Raw genomic sequence first — 20,106 nt, 5'->3', positions numbered from 1 at the left:
CGCTTGTTCTAGTGTGAAAATATAATTTTACCCCGCGTGATTTTATTGTACGTTTTTCATCACGTAAAACTAAATGAATAAGCATTTCAAAAACATTAAAACTATGTCCTCTTGATCTAACTACGAAAATATTACGTTCAAACGATAGAGAATCGATTACTAAATTTGTAATATTCGCGTGTCGCGTAATAGATTTGTAAGGAGTACTATTAAATCGAATGAGGTGATATCAACATTTGTTTTCTATTATCAATACATGACTTATTGACATCGTGAAATAGGGAATAAAGAAGTAAAACGACGCTTAAAGCCACGATGAAATTTGTTTCTAGTTAATTACGTGGGCGAAAGATGACTATCAGCAAAATACAGGTAATTGTTACATCTATATATGCATAAGCGGATCCAGAGGGGGATATGCAGGGGTTCTTTGTGTATTATTCATACTCACTCACTATAAGCGGGGTTTATACTACTCACTGGTCTGTCATACAGACCCCGAAGCAAATATATACAAGAAATCCCACGCAAGTCTAGAAAATGTGTCAAGTCTAGTCTGAAAATGAAGAAAGTCTCAGGGCTTCTTTTTATTATATTTTGACTTTTTTCACTATGAGCCTTTTTTCTGTAAAATATGTTCATTTCAGAGACTAGTTGTTAGTCTAACTACTCATGCATTCATTTCACTACCAACTGCAGGTTCGGTTTGTACTTCACACGTATACAATACACCTCTCATTATCATCACTGCAGATTATACGCATGACCGTAATGAACTCACCCTCTATATTACCACTGATCACGTGGCATTGATAAGTATTTGACCCCGACATTCATAAAAAGTGTACTCTGTGTATACTACCACGTTTGCATCATGGTTTTCAGTGTATGTGTGTGTGTGTCATCCATTGTGATTCTATTGCTGTGTCCATATATATATTATTCCTTTTTATTCTTTGCTCCCATCGTAACCAAACTCATGTAGGCATGGTTGTCATGGCTTCTGACACAAAATGACCCTATCTGCCACTCGTTGTGATTCAACCTCCTGATACGGATTTATGAGATTGTAACTTCGCATTAAAACAAAACGAGCGTCAGAGAGGAATCGTATGTATCTGTCATTCTATCAGGTATAACTGCATCAAATGCCCCGACCTACATATAATACCATAATAACAAGGTGACAATCGCAGGGATGATATTTTGAATTTTCCCTCTGTGTTCATTAAATACCATGGGCGGATCCAGGAATTTTTAAAGGTGGGGGTTCAGGGGGTTCGTCAACGCAAAAAAATAATCTTCAATGTGATCTTAAGTCATTTTGAAATGGGGGTGGGGGGCATAAGTATTCCAGCACTTGTCCAGAGCAGAGTAACATAATCATCACAAAAAGTTAATCCAGTACTGCTTAAACGTAGTGGACCTCATATCTAACCTTGTTTTTAATATAGGCCATAAGCTTAGCGTAATCTTGTGTGGGGATGATAAATAACAGATCGAGACATTCACTGAAAACGTGATTCTTCCCATGAATGTACCGCTGTGCTGTATGGCCATTTATCGTACGGCGCTGGCTCGACAAACTTCAGCCAATCAGTGATCGTGTAAGGGCATTACGCGATTACAAGATGGCGGTAGTTCAGTTCGTTGGGTAGTCTGTAATTCTTCAGTACGAGGTTATACATCTGTTTGAAAGGTTGACAACTGACAAAATGTAAGTGTTACTGTTACAAAGACAGAAACGGAAGGTTTTACTAGACCTGTTGAGTTCCCCTGTCTGTGTGTTGATGGTAATGTAGGAGGAGGTTGACAGCTGATCGGTCTACAGGGGCCTGGTAGAGGTTGGATCATTTGTTACTGTTGCAATTGATGTTCGTTACGTTTTGTTTGTGTTTTGATAAATAGTACACATTTTGTAACATGACATATAAGCCTTGCTGCTCTGTTGTGTCAGGTTACTTATTGTTCAGGGGGCGAGGTTGTTTAAATGGCAGGAACTGCTATCGCCGACAGTTATGAAATATGTTCCGACCATTGACCAGGTGTATTTCATATGACCAGGTGGTGATTAAAGAAAGTTAAACAACAAGTTACTAGGTATCGTATCGTCTTTGATGATGCTGTGATTATTATCATAGATTACTTTGATGACCTGTTGACCGCATGCTATTTTAGTTTATAACCCTAAACAGTGACAGTACATTTACAATGACAGTATTGCGTAAGACGAGTGGTAATAATATTTACCTAGCAGCAACACTGGTCAAGCTTCCACAGTGATTTATGCCCGGAGTTAACAACCCATCCCAGAGTGGCCCCTGATCACTTTTAGTGTTACCACACTGGCCTCTCTAAATCCAGTCAGCTTAATTACCAACAGTGTAAAAAATCTTGGGGCAGATCTTGAAGGTACCATCCATGGAAACAGTATCGCTCTTGCACAGCCTTTGCAGGTTATCAACAGTAGCAAATACAAGAATTCTACTACTTTCTTGAACATTGTCTATGAGCAGAAAGTCATCACCAGAAAAAAGTCTCTGTCCATTCACCATCAAGCTGAATATCTGTTGCTGCTTGCTGTCTGTGGAACTTTCTTGGCACGTTGTATGTACAAACTCGACTTCACACTGTGTAAGAGTTTCAGATTTGTAGCAGCTTCTAGTAGTGTTGCGTCTGCTGAACCTGTCAATAGTTTCTTTCTTTCTTGTTCGTATATCTGTGGGATGCTGACGAATTCCTCTCTGGCTCTTTTCTTCACAGATGTTGTGATGACATATGCTAACAGCCTCAGCAGCCTCTTCTACTCACAGTAGCAGATTAACTCTTTGTTTTGACAACTAATAAGTTGTCCCACACTGACCCCCACGTTCACACCTTCTTAACGAGTTGTCCCGGAGTGGCCCCTGAATTTGGTTCAAATCTTTGAAGGGCATTTAGAAGTGGAATGCATAAGAAAAGCAAGATTTATGGATGTCAACACTTCTTTATTGTGAATAACACGACGTTTCGGAGCGTATGCTTGCTCCTTCATCACCTGATGTGTGAGTTGGATGTATGTTTTGTTTAAGTAGTCCAACTTTTGACCAATAGAAATTATAAGTAAGCAGTCACATACATGTATTTAATAACTTCATAATTATAAAGTAAATAGCAGCAATTAGTCCTACTTACATGATCACATTAGTAAAACAATGCACAGCCATAAAAAGTATTGTAAAATTTTTGAAATTCAGAGCAGGGTATGTCATTACCTTAAATTTTCAGTATCATAGGGAAATTTACAATTTTCCCTGTACTGTTACAGTTACAGCATGAGGATGCATTCCACAAGTACATTGTGGGTAGAGCAATGGGGTCACAGTTGGACGAACATTGGGGAGGTAGAGCAACAGGGTGGCTTTGTTTGACTGCAGTTTGTTGCCAGATGCCCTGTAGTGAGCAACATGTATCTGCGGTTATGAAACTTTTAGAGGATTGCTCATTCCTATGTTAAGAGACGGACATAATAAGGGCACAACATCTGCCTCGGACAACTTTGAGGCTGCTGACACAGTGGTTTGAATACGTTTAGGGCAAACCCACTGCATGAAAGATGGTTGGCATCACCTTGCCATATGTCTTTTTAATGTTCAAGGATGGACAAGTTTATAGAAAAACTTTCACCGATTGATATTATTGATATGGATGCAGCATCTTGACAGTATTGAAAGAATTAGAAAGATAAGATGATGGGAGGTAGGGGTGAAACGGTATACTGCGGTATTAGTAGAACCGCAGAATTTTGCCTTCGTTTCGGTATACCGTAATGCAGTAAAAAAAATATTTTTTATTTCGGTTTTCGAACCATCATTTTATTCACCTTTTTAAATCTTTTCTAAAATGTCTAGAAATAGAATCATTTTGTCAAAATGCGTTTCTTTTCTTATCTGCATTATGATCATATGTCATATATGCAAACGGACACGGACCGAACCGAAGGCTTTGTACCGCAATACGTACCATACCGTGGTAAGAGCGTACCCTTTCACCTCAAATGGGAGGTATTTTCAACAGCATCATGACCTCAACCTATTACGATGTAACATAAAACAAATTCACAGGATAAAGTACATCATCTTTTAATGGAATATACAGAGCAGGGCTCCAGATAAGGGCCGTATCGGCGTATGTACGGATACAAAATATGCACGATACGGTAGCAAATAATTTAGAAAACGTAGCAGGTACGCACCACAGCAATAGTGTACGGTCTTAGAATCATTTACAGACGTATTTATCTGAAAAAAATATTGGTTTATTGACCTGTTTACACAAGACTATCAATGTTGTGGTGCATATATGAAACGAAACACAAGATTACTGATACGCCATTAAATTCCACTCAGTACTCTAAATGTACTCTTAAGGTTTTCCAGTACTCCTGTAGTGAAAAATATGGAGTACGTACTCCTGATGTTGAAAAATTATCTGGAGCCCTGCAGAGAATATACAGATTACACGATTCTTCCTCGCTCTTGCAATACAAAATTTCATACTCGTTTCGTATAAGTTGTATGACACACTTGCTCAAGTGTAATAATTTCTTTATTACCCATTTTATTCATGTACATTAATGACGTCACAGACAATGAATCAAAAACAATGGCTGCGAGGCCAAAGTGATATGTGCACGTGTGCACATATATATACATTGTATATATATGACACTGGTTATCTTTCACCATATGGATAATAAAGTGCAATATGTTGATTTTGCCAATGCACAGCCCTAGATTGTATGTTGGACCTTCAAGCAAATGTTTGTCTAGTGTAATCAGATTACTATTGATGTTCACAGACTGATATTACTGCATCATGGATCTGGTTCTAAATGTGGCCGACCACTACTTCCTGACTCCCTATGTGTACCCCGAGACGTGGGCGGAGAATGACCCTGTACGTCAAGTCCTCAGTCTGCTCGCCATTGCCAATGTGGGGGGCTACCTGCTCTACCTGATTGTGGCATCATTCACCTATGTGTTTATATTTGACAAAAGACACTTGCAACATCCACAGATACTAAAGGTAAATCTTCTAAATGTTTCAACTATTTTAGATACTGTATATCGTGAAATTAATGCGTCACCAATTTAATGAGAGTGTGAGGGTCTAGTCTAAAAGTGTCACGAAATTAATGCGAGCTCAGGAATCTGTGTTGATGATAAAATGTGACACCCTGAATCTTTGGTGGTGTTCTTTTTTGTTTCACACTTGCTCTTTACACATCACCTGAATTGAGCTTGTTAAGCAATGAATGGAAATGAACTGAGGATGGTTTGATTACGGTGCCATGTTTGATCACGTGATTGCTTGCTACTACTTGTCTTATGACAACATGGATAAACGTAATCCGACTTGAAAGGCGCAAGTCATCTACCACTCGGGTACAACAAACAAGTGGCTGGAGAATGTCCAGTCTGGCTGATGTGCTTGAGTGACTTTAAACAATGACCAATGATTGTAACCAGTGATAATTACACGTGGTTTGAGATTCCTGTAATGAGGAAGTGACCTGTATTGATGTAATGTGTAGTGTCAACAGATTTACGTTTTCTGTCTTTTATTAAGTTCTCAAAAGTAGACATGGTCAGACTGAAATGCGACATTATAATAATGCGAGAAGTGTACAGACGCATTTTTCGCATTAATTTCATGATTTACAGTAGTCAGCATGTAGGTACCAAAGTGCAATTTCATTCATGATACCATTTTCCATTCATATCTATTTTTTTCAAAGCATGCATCTGCATCAAACATGTTCTGTTTACTCAGGGGTGATGGGGTAGCCTAGTGGTTAAGGCATCTGCTCGTCACGCTGAAGTCCCGGGTTCGATTTCCCAAATGGGTACAATGTGTAAAGCCCATTTTCTGGTTTCCACTGCTGTGAAATGGCTGGAATATTGCTAAAAGCTGCATAAAACCTCACTCACTCACTTCTGTTTACTAAAGTTTACAGGTAAATCTTAGTGTTGCATGTTTCCTTAGTGGTCAGTGGCATCACAGAAGTTCTGTGAAGACTCATGTCCCTTAGTGCAGCCAGGATACACTGATCACGGGCTATTACCATGACTCTGATCCTGGCTTTTGCATTTAACCAAAATAATATATTTCTTATATCACAATAGACCATGGCAAAGTTATTTTAATTCTGCTATTGAACAAGCAAACAATGTAGTGTTACTACTAGATATTCTATTTATTGTGCAAGGATATTGTTATTCAAGTGTCAAATATGCAGGTTTCCTGCCAAAAGGTGTCAGTGACTAGATATTTGGCTGATTTAAGTGTTCTGTTTGTTGTGTTTGATATGGTCCCTTGTCACTGAAACTGTTTGATACTGACATAGATTGAAACTTGTAAATTGTATATTGTTCCTTTTACTACTACCAGATTTCTCTTTGTATCTGGTAGTTGCTGTTTACACAAATAAAAAATTAGCTTGTAAAATATCATCTAGCTAGTCGGTAATGCTAGTATTTTTAAACATATATTTTCTAACACTGTCAGACAGAAACGTGTTTAAATTAGATACATTACTGCTTTGTACAGTATTCCGTGTTATATTTGTGTGAATGGTTACATCACTGTTTGTACAGTATTCAGTGTTATATTTGTCTGAATGGTTACATCACTGTTTGTACAGTATTCAGTGTTATATTTGTGTGAATGGTTACATCACTGTTTGTCCCCAGAACCAGGTGTTCCTGGAGATCCAGGTGGCCTGCACCTCCATCCCCTTCATGAGCGTCCCCACAGTCGCTCTCTTCTTCCTGGAGGTCCGAGGGTACAGCAAGCTGTATGACTCAGTGCAGGACACCAGGCTAGGTGAGGTGCTACGTCATACTTCCCTAACACCTTATCTCATCATCATTTATACTTTTGAAACTTGCTGTACTCAAGGCATATCAGAAGTTATGTCGTTTCTGATATCCAATCTGCACTCATTTCAGGTTACTTCTTAATGGTTAGGGGCGATGGGGTAGCCTAGTGGTTAAGGCGTTTGCTCATCACACTGAAGACCCGGGGTTCGATTTCCAAGATGGGCACAATGGGTGAAGCTCATTTCTGGTGTCCCCCGCCGTGATATTGCTGGAATATTGCTAAATGTGGCGTAAAACTAAACTCACTCACTCACTCTTAATGGTGAATAATAATATCAATAAAAGACATAAAATTATTTGTCAAACATAGTAAAATCGTTTCAGTCTTCTCCAACACATATGCACTATGTTAACACAAGATATGAAAATATAAAGTCTACCAGAAAAAACATCGTCATTTCACCTTTTAGCAGTCTTGGGCTATCAGAGTAGTGGTAACAAACCCTGGTTGAAAATGTTATGGAAACTACAACATTTATATTGGCATAATGTCTGTTCAAGACAAGCTTTGAGTGTTCAAACACAGCCTCAGTTATTGTGTAATGAGAGTGCAGAGTTGGCTGGGAGTGTTGAGTCTGTTCTCACACCGTCAGTGTTTGTCTAACGTCTGTTCCAGGTTGGATTGGAGTGTTCTCCAGTGTGATGACGTTTATCCTGTTCACGGACATGTGTATCTACTGGATCCACCGCTATCTGCACCACAAGTATGTGTACAAGTGGCTTCACAAGCTGCACCACAAGTGGAAGGTCCCCACCCCCTTCGCCAGCCACTCCTTCCACCCCCTGGACGGCTTCTTGCAGTCCCTACCCTACCACATCTATCCCTTCCTCTTCCCACTTCACAAAGTCACCTACCTTGGTCTCTTCATATTCGTCAACTTATGGACCGTGTCCATCCATGATGGAGACTACCGTGTTCCAAGGCTTCTTCGTCCGTTCATCAATGGGTCTGCACACCACATGGACCACCACTTGTTTTACCTGTACAACTATGGACAGTTCTTCACACTCTGGGACAAGATTGGGGGGTCCTTCCGCAGCCCCAGTGCATTAGAGGGCTGTGGCCCGCTGGACGAGGTCATGAAGATGCAGAAAATAAAAGACAGAGAAAATGGGACTGTTATGAATGGGAATGCCAAAAGTCAGAATGGCTACAACCTGCGTAGTCGAAAGAATAGTTAAATTATGTGATACAGACATGTGAAGATGGAAGGGAAAAGGGTTGTGAAATGATGTATCTCCTTTTATGTCCGGATTTTAATATGTTCATGTGACACGCAGTTTATTGTAGGTCCCTGTTACCAACTATGTGTACTGGGTAATGATCCCCACCTTGACCTGACCCTTGCCTACATTCACTGCTAATCTGACAGGAATGTTTGCCCACTTATGTCTTTTTGTGAGCTGTTGAGATGATCCTGTCAAGAGAGTTGTCTTTCCTGTTACCATGGCAACACTAAATACGCCCATCCTGGCATTAATATGTACTTATTTTCAGTACAAGTACCTTTTTAACATTTTAAAAACATTTTCTTGCTAGTTGCTTACGAACTGAAATAGTATTTTTAAAGTGAAAATGTTTTTTACACATCGTCAGATCATAGGTTTTCGGACATCATACATTTTCAGACATCATTGCTCACTTTGGGTGTCATGCGAGGTGTTGCGTCACTCAGAAATTGTAAATTCTACACTGATGGTTTGTGTTTAGGATAATGTTATCTGATAGTAACCTAGTGACATGTTTTACAATTGGTTATGCAATAATCAAAACAACAACGGATGCTCTTAACTGTCCGAAAACCTATAACATGAATATATATTTATGTGGATAGCATATGTAATAAGAAATTATAGTCTTTAATGGTTACTTTTGTCATTGATGTGATCACTGTAATAGTTAACATTGGAACATGTTTCATGTCTGTTTACCTCTTGAGATCAGAACAACAGTTCATGTCTATACAATAATGCATACAGAAACAATGCTATTTTTTTAAATACTGAAGATATCGCTAAAGGAGTGGTTTGACAGAGTAAGTCACACACTGTCAGTGTTTGTCCTCCTACTAGTAGTAGGAAATCATTAAAGAAAGGGTCAAATATTGTTTTATTTCTGACCAAAGAATATTGTAACAGTAAAGGAAAGAATTTGGATCAGAAGCAGTGAATATTTTTTTCAGATATTTAGTCTCCTTGTTTTCATGTTGTATGTTATGCTTGATTTAAGTGTTTAGCGATACTTGCAATATGTCAGCATTGTTGTTGTTGAAGCTATTTGTGATCTCACACGTATTTGTAATGTATTACTGGTTTATGTTGTCTTATTTCAGTATATGTCAGACCCTGTTTATGATCGCCATTCCAAAGATCACCATAGGCTGTGTGTTTGTGTAACTACGCTAAATTATTCACCATAACTCCATTAGTTTCTGTATCTTAACTCAAATAATCCTGAAAAGATGCAAATGGACTAGAGTATGTCAACACTGTGTGTGATTACTAAGTCTATCCATCCTGGCTGTGTGTCAGGATGTCTTCTCAGATACTTTTGTTCAGGTTTCATGTAAAGATGAACTTTCCTGTAGTGAATAATGCTCAAAGTGCTTATCAGTGGCTTCAAAGTTCTGAAGTTCTGTTAAATGAATATTCAGAACTAAACCAAGGTGGTGAAAACATTGAATGCACTAAGAGAAATATTAGTAGCCAGTGTAAGTAATAACATGAGAGTAAATGTTCAGGGACATGGAAGGTTACCTGAGCACCATTATTAACAGTGTACCTCATGACAACAGACATCCTGTTTCTCCTTGATGACATATCATTCAATTACCTTACCAGAGATACCAACCCATACGATTTTATTGTATTCGTTACGAAAATATAACACAAAAAAGCGTGATACGATAGCAGTCAAAATATACAAATTAAAAAAAATAAATACATTCAATTAAATTTTAAAATAGCATACGTACCATACACAATAAATTTCAACTACATTTTATTCAGTATCAAGACATATGGCTATATACTACTGATTTAGGTGAGTACAATCTTAATAACAAGTTCTTAGAATATCTCTCTCTATTTTTTATTAAATATGAAAATCCTTTTGAAAGGTTATTACTAATTTTTGCATCAGTCTTGGCCAAGATACTAACTGGGCTAAATTAGGGTTGGCAGCCCTGCCTTAGTAGTAGAAAGTCTAACAACCACTTGGACCTCAATACTGTAAACAGTGCCTTCCTATCTGACACCTGTGGTCTCCTTGAATGCAGGGTTCTCTTGTCCCTGGAGTAATTCAGAGTATCGGTCTTCTGAATGACTGAAGACTTATGTTTGCTTGTGGATATTTTTTAACAAAGTGATTAGTGTATGTGTGAAGTGAGCATTTATTAAGAACTTGTGTCAGAAACAAACTCATAGTTGTGCCAATTTTCACTCTGTGCATGTTGATATTTTCAACAATCAACTCTTTTAATTTATGCAGAAATAATGATGCCACTTATTTGCCTTGTATTCTTTGAAAACATTTCAAAATATGTAACTGTGCTATTTTAAGACACTATGTCGGCCACATAAACTAGAAGTGCTATGATTCTTGGCTCCATGTCATATAAGAATGTGTATGCATAGGCGGATCCAGAGGGGGGGTGCAGGGGTGTGCACCCCCCTTTGGTGCTGAAAGATTGTTAAATGACCATTGAAACTCGGGTGAAAATCAAATGTGCACCCCTCCTTTTCTCAATAGTGTGCACCCCCATTTTCTGAAAAAGCTGTATCCGCCCCTGGTTTGTGTACTGGGATTGATTACATTTCACCCTACTATGTATGAGGAACTGGCTTGGAGCATTGACTGATGACTACACAGGCAGTGATTGATTGGCTCTTACTACTGATGACATGAAATTATATAAAGTAAGATAACATCTTCATCAGACCCAGAATAATTTTGTCAGAATGTTCTTAATCACTAATACCAAATTTCAAGTATTACATATAATTTCTTGTTTTGCAGCAGGTGCAACCTGTTGTCTTGTGCAACCTGGTTATTACCTAAGGTTGCACAGTGCAAGTAGGTTTCATTTCCTTAAATCGAGCTCTGTACTGAATGAAACATCTCATCAATAGTTATCCCCATCCAAATATCAGTGATTTCTTGTGACACCTCAGACTGGAGGTTGATTACTGACAAGTCAGTTCATGGCTCATTTTAAATTGATCGAATTGTCAGTTTGATTTCTGTTCAAGATAAATTTCAGTTGATGAATTCATTAGCTAAGTAGATGTGGTATCAAGATATCTATGATCCACAATAATGGGAATCTGTTGTACAGACAAGTGACATCAGTATTACTGACAGATGCAGTTCTGCTGATGAAAGAAATCCTTTATATCTGTGATAATGAATTGTTATGATACTTTTCATCATACATGTCAATAAAAACTAGAATTATGAAAGAGTTTGTGTTGTTGACTGCTGTGCCATCTTTGACCAGTTCTACAGGAGAGACGGAGTCTCATAATTCATGTTTTGAATATGGTGCACCAACCACTTCCTTTGTAAATTCTTATAGAAATGATTCTTAAAAAATTTCATCCATAAAAAACATCCTTCAACTTTTTATTCCAAACATCTTTCTGTCTTTATTGTTAATTAAATGGTTGTTATATATATAAGACATAACATAGTTACTTTCTGAATGTATTTATAGAGTTGGGTACAGATTACACAAACTGTCTCTTTATACAAGCCTGCCCCCATCTATTTCCCAATGTGCCACACCCAGGGACTGTGTGGTGGACTGTGGCATTAGGACGCAAATCTAATGTTATCCTAAGTACACTACAATCATGATTTAAGCTCTCTTAATAGTGCCGCGATGTGATGCAATTGTTTACACACAAGGAAACGTGACTTAATTTGTGTTATTCGGTTATGCAATTGTTTTAGGATTTTACGGACGCGTTGTGCACTATATATCGAGTGTTTTCATTGCGTCACAAGGAGTCACGCGCATGAAAGCAATTCTTGTACTTGTGCACGTTTGCTTCACCTTAGGTCTGACAGGTGAAATGTGGTAATTTGTCCGTTGTTTTGTAAGGATGGAAACTATGCTGCTGTTTTATTCTTCATCTGAATTATTTGTTAAGTAGATGTCCATGACTACATGTTCGCTTTTATTGCCCATGAAGAGTGAGTGAGTGAGTTTAGTTCTACGCTGCACTCAGAAATATTCCAGCTGTATGGTGGCGGTCTGTAATTAATCGAGTCTGGACCAGACAATCCAGTGGTCAACAGCAATGAGCATCGATCTGCGCAATTGGAAACCGATGACGTTTCAACCAAGTCAGCGAAACTGACCACTTGGTCCCGTTAGTCGCCTCTTACAACAAGCATGGGTTACTGAAGATCAACATTCTAACCCGGACCTTCAAGGCCCCGGCCCAGGAAGAGTTAACAAGAGTTTCTGTATCTGTTGGAGTAATATGATATGACAAAAGCTTTATAAAAAGTTCATGTTAAGTTGGTATTCTGAGCTGATCGTCTACCAGAATTCTGAAATTGATTGGGGGCGGTGGGGTAGCCTGATGGCTAAAGTGATGGAAGACCCGGGTTCGATTCCCCACATGGGTACAATGTGTGAAGCTCATTTCTGGTGTCCCCCGCTGTGTTATTGCTGGAATATTGCTAAAAGCGGCGTAAAACCAAACTCACTCACTCAGTCACTCTGAAATTGATTGAAAACTGAAAGTCCGTTGATCGGGAACAGTTTCCCATCTGTAAATCAGTTTGAGTGTCAACTAATGCAAATTGTTAATTCTGCCTTACTTGAATACTGTGATCACTTGAATATACTTATGTATCCTGTGCTCATTTCAATAATGTTCGCATCACACCGAAGACCTGAGTTCGATTCCCCACTTGGGTACAATGTGTGAAGCCCATTTCTGGTGTCCCCCGCTGTGTTATTGCTGGATTATTGCTAAAAGCGGCGTAAAACCATACTCACTCACTCACTCAATAATGTTCGTTCACCGGCCATGAATAACGTGATGTGGGTCCAAAGTATATTGTTTGGTTGCTGGAGAAAATAACATGCATGCCTTTAAACAGTCTAGTCATCAGAACTCCAAGATACACCATTGCCCCAAGATATAGGTCACTTCATGAACGCCAGCTACACCAGGTGCACTTATGTCAAGGGACAACCACTAGTTCCGTGGAGCACTTAACAAGAGTCTTTAGACGAAAACAAATCAAGTTTTTCAGCTTCGTGTTTACAAATATTTTATACACGATAAAGGATCATAATGGACACCACATTTGTCATTTTAATGTTCCAAAACGTAAAAATATCTAAAGTACGCATACCGTCAGCATTAGAATAGATTTTGTGATTGGAAGACATGAATTTGTAACCTTCTGGAATGCAGATCTGGTTCCGTTCCTAAATTAACTTTGGTATCTCAGTACTACACATGTGTTCAATTAGTCAAAACAGACCAAAACAGATCATTTGTAACCATATACTACGGCAGCGCATTCGTGCCAAAGTCTAATTAACATATACATGGATGATAGTTAGATGTGTATAATATATTGTAATCTAGGAGGTATCACGTAGTATCGAATTGTCGACTGATTTCTTCACTTGTGATCATTACCACACAGGGACGTAGCTACCATTATAAAAATGCCCGGGCTTATATACTCTTGCCAGTAATGGTTGTCACACACACACACACACACACACACACACACACACACACACACACACACACACACACACACACACACACACACACACACACACTCTCTCTCTCTCTCACACACACACTCACACACACCAACACTCACACACACACTCACACACACCAACACTCACACACACCAACACTAACACTAACACTACTATCTAAATTTAAAGCTTTGCAATCTATCGGGCTACGCGCCTGACAGATTTTACGGGCGCATTATATGAAACAATATCGGGATGTGTATACTGTTGACTCAGTTTATACTGTCAGCTACATTGTAACATAGGCCATATGGCCCACATTACTAAATAAAATCTGTCTGTCTGAATTGTTGACTTTGTAACCCTATTAATCGACAACAGTTCAAGGTATGTTTTATGTAACCTATGATTCAGTTAATAATGACGTTTGTTGCAACTATATCCGGCTATGGTCCAACCATCGCAACACAATAGCACCATATCAATAACCATGCGCTCGGTTTTTATATCATGGCTCCTGGCTTCTACATAGATAAACGTACAATCTACGTACATGATGATATGCTATTGATAGGCTGTGACACCAGTACACGTCCACTGTACACAGCACATGTGGATCGTTACTGATGCCGGTCTGATCACTGTTTTGGTAAATACCAGCCGTATACATGTTCAGTTTTGTACAGGATGGAGGTTAAGATACTGGTATCTGCTTGTGCTGGCTCTCTACTTCCACATAGACAGTTCTGGTCGACGCTGTCAGTCTTATAGCATCACTCAGCGCCTGCAACACACGGACAAACTGTACTGCGAACGAACAAATGTACAAACAAATACATTGTACCTACGTTATATCAATACAATCGCAATAACAACTATTCTGAACAAAGTGTACTCTCTCTCTCTGTCTCTCATGCACTAACATACACTAATCTCTCTCTCTCTCCGATAGGCTACTCTAACATCTTATATACTCACCTCCCTTCTGCATAGAGATGCCAAGATTGTGTTGCAGTAAGATGGCGTCTGTACCAGACCAATACCTTCAGGGTACGCGCCATCGAAACTGTAGCCCATGAACTGTAGAGACCTACATACACGTAACAGCATTAACCCTCCAAACCCTAGAGCATGGAGTAACCACTGTGTCAAGTTGGGATCATACCCGATGACCATCACGCCCAGCAAAGCCCACAGCCCGTGCCAGTAACACACAGCACTGAAGCATACCAGCAAAACACAGGCGTCCTCGAACACTATCTGAAGGAGTGGGTGTGTCGTGTGTAGATGTCCGGCAAGCTTTCTGGCGGGAAACTGTGTGACGATCAGTGTAACTACCAGCACGTTACCGACACTGAAGACGATGATTCCCCGCCAGAGGTCGTTGTTGGGTGAAATGGAGAGTTGGAGAACCATCCACTGACCCCACCAGACCAGCACTACCAGCGTCGACACCACAGCCACACCGAAGAGCACGTGAATGACATACAGGACGCTGCCCTTCTGAAAATGAAAAGGGGATGGATAAACTCAAGAATCATGTGTGTGTGCGTGTATGTGCGTGCGTGCGTGCGTGCGTGCGTGCGTGCGTGTACCATACAAAACAAGCCTTAACTGTAGTTGTTTCACCTTTTTATAGTAATAGTATCTCGCCTTTTTTATCTTATTTAAGGGGACTTTAGGGACAATGTTCTAAACTGAATAACATACAACACAACACAACACAACACAACACAACACAACACAACACAACACAACGCAACACAACACAATACATCACTTCTAACATGCCTGCCTTTAAATTTGGTGCTATGACTTTTTTCTGCTTTTAAATGACAATGTAATGAATATATGTTTTTGAAATAATACTCATTCCGAGTATGCACTTACAATGTTTATTAATGCAAACTTGTTCTCGTCACTATATGGCTGGGATAATGCCGATGTGACGCAAAACCCAACTCAACAACAACTCTAACATATCCCTTCTCGACTTACCTTTGTTCCAAACAGATGGATGGTGAAATAGTTGTTGGTCTCAACGTCAAGAACCCAAGCTCCTGGTGGCGTCAAAACGTTCCTGTACGAACGAAGGGCAACCAGACCTACAGTACCGATAGCTAGAGTTGTCAGTGAGCCAGGCATTGTCATGCCGATGTACAGGTTGAGAAGTTCCCATATCCCTCGCCAGTTGCTCACCTGGCTAAACGACATGACGTAGGTAAAGAGGCGTGACACCAGGTAAAAGGACACGTACTTTTCTTTCTTGACATACTTGTTCAAAACGTCCTGTGTGAAAAATGACGCCACCATCAACACAATGCTTATTGCCACCGATATCCATCCGGACGCTATCTTGTTCTTGGCAAAAGATATAGTCCAATGAGGTTCCAGGTACTATTCCAGTAACATACAACCAATGGGCTGAAGATGAATAACACGAACAACGCATCCACAATGTGTTCTATAACGGTGGACACCATATTGAATACTGTTTTATAAAGACTGTTTCCTACAATAGGTATAATCAGGTTGTTGCTCTGTATTCCTCCAACACGGTGTTGTCAACATCAGATCGTCGTACACGACTTTCATACTTGATACAGTTGCAGAGTGCAATCCAAATCTGGACACAACGAAGTTAAGCATCAATAAATTGTTGTATTATACGGATATGTAACATATTGATGTACACAGTTCTGACAGTGTATTGATGATATTATTGGATATCTAATGTAGCTGTTATTGCCGCTTTCCTTTGTTGATATTCATATATGCGTTACTTGCACTACTCCCAGCTGTCGTCTGCTTCGCATTCAAGTTGGACAGGTGGACATTCTGATACAATGTTTCAACATGAACTGGGTAATTTTAACAACAGATTGCGCCTCTTTTTAAACATAAAACAATCATGTTGTGTCTCCTCATTCAGAAAGTCCTGTGTGAAATATGACGCCACCATCAATATAATGCTTATTGCCAATGATGTCAATGCGGATGCTATCTTGTTGCTTGGCAACAGATATAGTTCAGCGAGGTTCCAGGTACTATTCCAGTAACATACAACCAATGGGCTGAAGATAAACAACATAAACACCGAGTCCACAATGTGTTCATTGGTGCAAATCGACATCTTATATATCGTTTCTTACCATTACATGATACACGGTTTCTTCATGACAGCTTATCCCCATGTTCATATAATGTTGTCCTGCTTAGATCATCATTCAACTCAAGAAGTCTAACACACAGTGCTGACAAGGAAATGTCGTTTTAAAGTGGCTTTGTGGACGTTAAATATCACTCTCTCTCTCTCTCTGTATTGATACAGTCAATTTCAACTAAATTTTTCAACATGTCATATTCATGTTGTGCTCTTCTGGAGTTGTATACACGTGCACTGACAGCTGGCTTCTACACGTACAAGGTTACCAATAGTTTCTAATTTCACTGGCGAGATCGGACTGCTGTGCCGTGGTGGAGTAACTGATGTTGATAACTGGAGCACGTCTAACTCTGCAAAATAGACGATAATGGTTTCACATATGATTTGCTAGATTGAACATAACCGTGATAGCTAGGGTACAGGAGCTCACCTTTATTCCCAGATATTAAAACGTGTGTATGCTAAAGAATTGTGGCATTTAGGATAATGGTGCTTTAGGGTTGACATCGTGAATTCACAACGCATTTGGAAAGTGGTCAAATGTAACCATGAAGCAGGGCTCCAGATAATTTTTCAACATCAGGAGTATGTACTTCTTATTTGTTCAATATTGAGTACTGGAAAACCTTAAGGGTACATTTAGAGTACTGAATGGAAGCTAATGGACTATCAGTAATCTTGTGTTTCGTTTCATATATGCACCACAACATTGCTACTCTTGTGTAAACAGGTCAATAAACTATAAAACATACTTTTTTTCAGATAAATACGTCTGTAAATGATTCTAAGACCGTACACCATTGCTGTGGTGCGTATCTGCTACGTTTTCTAAATTATTTCCTACCGTATCGTGCATATTTTTTATCCGTACATACGCCGATACGGCCCTTATCTGGAGCCCTGCATCAAGAACAATCATTCAATATACCCATTTAAACTATGTGAGGCTATATCGAGTTGAATGAATATCCATTGTTATTGTCACTTGAAATCGTTACTGATGGCAAACGATATCTTTCTTCGGACATTCAACAGTTTCAACATAAAAAGTTACAAATCTTTTCCACATTCATAAGAAATTTCTGTCAAAAACGTCGATTGTGCAGTTGTGACTGTATCATGAGCAGATAATAATAATAATAGTGGGTATTTGTAACCGCGCCTATATCCGTGCATTCAATGCTCGTTCAAGGCGCTACAGCACACATATTATTACCCCGGATAACCCAAGCTGCCTGTTAGGGGCTAGAAGGTTATAGTCACATGACTTATCCCACCGGGTACCCATTTTCCTGCTCGGTGAACAGAGACAATGTTGAACAAACTCACTTGCCTAAGGTGAGACCACATGTGTCACATTTGCTTCGTTGTGGGGCAGGACTGAAGTCCTAGAAACTCTCAGGAGCCAAGCTGCCAAGCACGGTCACCCATCCAAGGACTCTCCGACCTCGACGTTGCTTAACTTCACCGATTTGTGACCTGAGCTTTGATATGTGTTTCAGAAGTATTACAGCTGTATGATGTTGTTTGTAAACATGGTTCGGTTCTGAACCATGTTATTACAAACATTAGATCAATTTCACATCGGTTGAAGAAACGCGGAGGCACACCCTTACTATCTATGTTATAATTATATACTATACAGTATATGTTCATATTGTCATGCACATGGTGTTTTCTGTGTTGAGGAGTTGTTTTTAAATCTATTTATCGTAAAGGGGCGGTGGGGTAGCCTGATGGTTAAAGCGTTCGCTGGTCACGCCGAAGACCAGGGTTCGATTCCCCACATGGGTACAATGTGTGAAGCTCATTTCTGGTGTCCCCCGCCGTGATATTGCTGGAATATTGCTAAAAGCGGCGTAAAACCAAACTCACTCACTCACTCACTATTTATAAAAAATGAGGTATTTTGAATTTCAGTTAGCCATTGATGACCACAAAAGGATATTTTGTATTGTGCATTTACCGCCAGCAGTTATAATGAACATGACGTTTCTGGTGATTGTGCATTTGAGGCATTTACGAAAGAAGTGTATATTGTTTTCACATGGATGTTCACAAGAGCAGGACAAAGTACCATATAAGCTCTGAAAAGACTTGCGTTTCGGGATCTACATCGGTCCCTTGGACGAGGATGTAAAATGTTAGCCCTTCGGTTGCCGGTTAAGAAATATAGTGGAGAAGCTGTAATAATTCTTCTGATCATCTCTTTAAAATTTGACAATGGTGTGGTAAATACATCTTGTACTCATTTCGTATACCCCATCTTGTCGTTGTTAATACGTTGGATGGTGCCATGGCATGGAAATACGATTATAAATCATTAACGTTGTTGTATATTGTGCAACGTTTTTCAGATTTTCTACTGAAAAGAAAGTACACACCTGGTTTGGGGGGACTGTTTTCAAAACAAACAACGTGTTTTGATTGTGACTTACATATTCAGTGTGTATGTGCTGTCAAAACACCACCAATCTATATTAAATACATGAAATGTATTAGTATACTGATTAGATGACAAGCGTCCAAGGGTTCACGTTATGCGTATTAAATCTTGACACATAAATGAGTGAGTGAGTGAGTGAGTTGGGTTTTACGCCGCACTCAGCAATATTCCGGTTATATGGCAGCGGTCTACACATAAATGAAGTATTGATTCTGTATATATATGACCAATATAAAGGTTTGGATAAGCTATTATTTAGGGTATACTAGGGCGCTGAATATCGCCGATACATTCTGCATGACGTATAAGCGGTGTTTTTATCCCACAAAGACGGGTGTTGCATGTGGGAAGTGATTTGCTCCTAGGATATAAACATTATAGAATGATAGGGGAGTGGCCTGATCCTTGTGCTCCAGCATCCACTTATGGACATTCGACAAAGCCGCCTTTCGGCGGGGAATTTATTTGTATTCTCTTGAAATATAGAAAATAATAATAATAAATTAAACACTTTGTTCCAAACAAAAAAGAAAGATGACGACAATTATGATGAACTAAAGTGAACGTCGAAGCCGCTGGCCCTTACAGATTATTGTAAAATAGGCCTCTGGTGTTCATGCAGCACTGTTGGGGGATTCGGACGACGTCGTAAACGTCTCGCCATTTCACAATGGTGACAAACAAGGGAATTTTGTGCGCCAGGGTAACACAATACATGTAACAATGTTCTGATTAAGATTGCTATTCATTTCGATCAACATGTGGTCTGCTCATAAAAGCACGAGTGGAAGGTCAACCGAATTTGGTACTCCTATTTGCCTTCTATAT

At 39.4% G+C, this 20,106-nt stretch overlaps 2 protein-coding genes and 1 long non-coding RNA gene across 4 annotated transcripts; 1 reads left to right on the top strand and 2 right to left on the bottom strand.

The window, feature by feature from the left end:
• Nucleotides 1-1,582: 1,582 nt before the first annotated feature.
• LOC124258227 (lathosterol oxidase-like) lies at nt 1,583-9,846 on the top strand. 2 transcript variants are annotated; one of them, XM_046692292.1, is made up of 4 exons: nt 1,583-1,717; nt 4,841-5,067; nt 6,735-6,867; nt 7,540-9,846. In XM_046692292.1, the coding sequence occupies exons 2-4, from the start codon at nt 4,858-4,860 to the stop codon at nt 8,103-8,105; spliced, it is 909 nt and encodes a 302-aa protein (XP_046548248.1). In that variant the 5' UTR covers nt 1,583-1,717; nt 4,841-4,857; the 3' UTR covers nt 8,106-9,846. The 2 variants fall into 2 exon arrangements, with proteins under 2 accessions (XP_046548248.1, XP_046548247.1); XM_046692291.1 differs by lacking the exon at nt 1,583-1,717 and adding an exon at nt 1,749-1,844.
• LOC124258228 lies at nt 5,074-8,882 on the bottom strand. The gene is made up of 3 exons (XR_006893546.1): nt 8,872-8,882; nt 8,425-8,430; nt 5,074-5,421 (listed from the first exon to the last, which is right to left on the bottom strand). It is a non-coding gene; the product is annotated as an uncharacterized LOC124258228 (long non-coding RNA).
• Nucleotides 9,847-14,841: 4,995 nt separating the features above from the next.
• LOC124258223 lies at nt 14,842-17,177 on the bottom strand. Its single transcript, XM_046692288.1, has 5 exons — nt 16,574-17,177; nt 16,264-16,292; nt 15,665-16,027; nt 15,016-15,169; nt 14,842-14,885 (listed from the first exon to the last, which is right to left on the bottom strand). Exons 1-5 carry the CDS (start codon nt 16,797-16,799, stop codon nt 14,842-14,844), a joined length of 816 nt encoding a protein of 271 aa, XP_046548244.1. The 5' UTR covers nt 16,800-17,177.
• Nucleotides 17,178-20,106: the final 2,929 nt, after the last annotated feature.

The sequence above is a fragment of the Haliotis rubra genome, unplaced genomic scaffold, assembly GCF_003918875.1.
Source record: "Haliotis rubra isolate DU_JTF1 unplaced genomic scaffold, ASM391887v1 Scf688, whole genome shotgun sequence".
Classification (NCBI taxonomy): Eukaryota; Metazoa; Mollusca; class Gastropoda; order Lepetellida; family Haliotidae; genus Haliotis; species Haliotis rubra.
The sequence above is the reverse complement of the archived record's forward strand: the minus strand, read 5'-3'. Positions and strand labels throughout refer to the sequence as shown.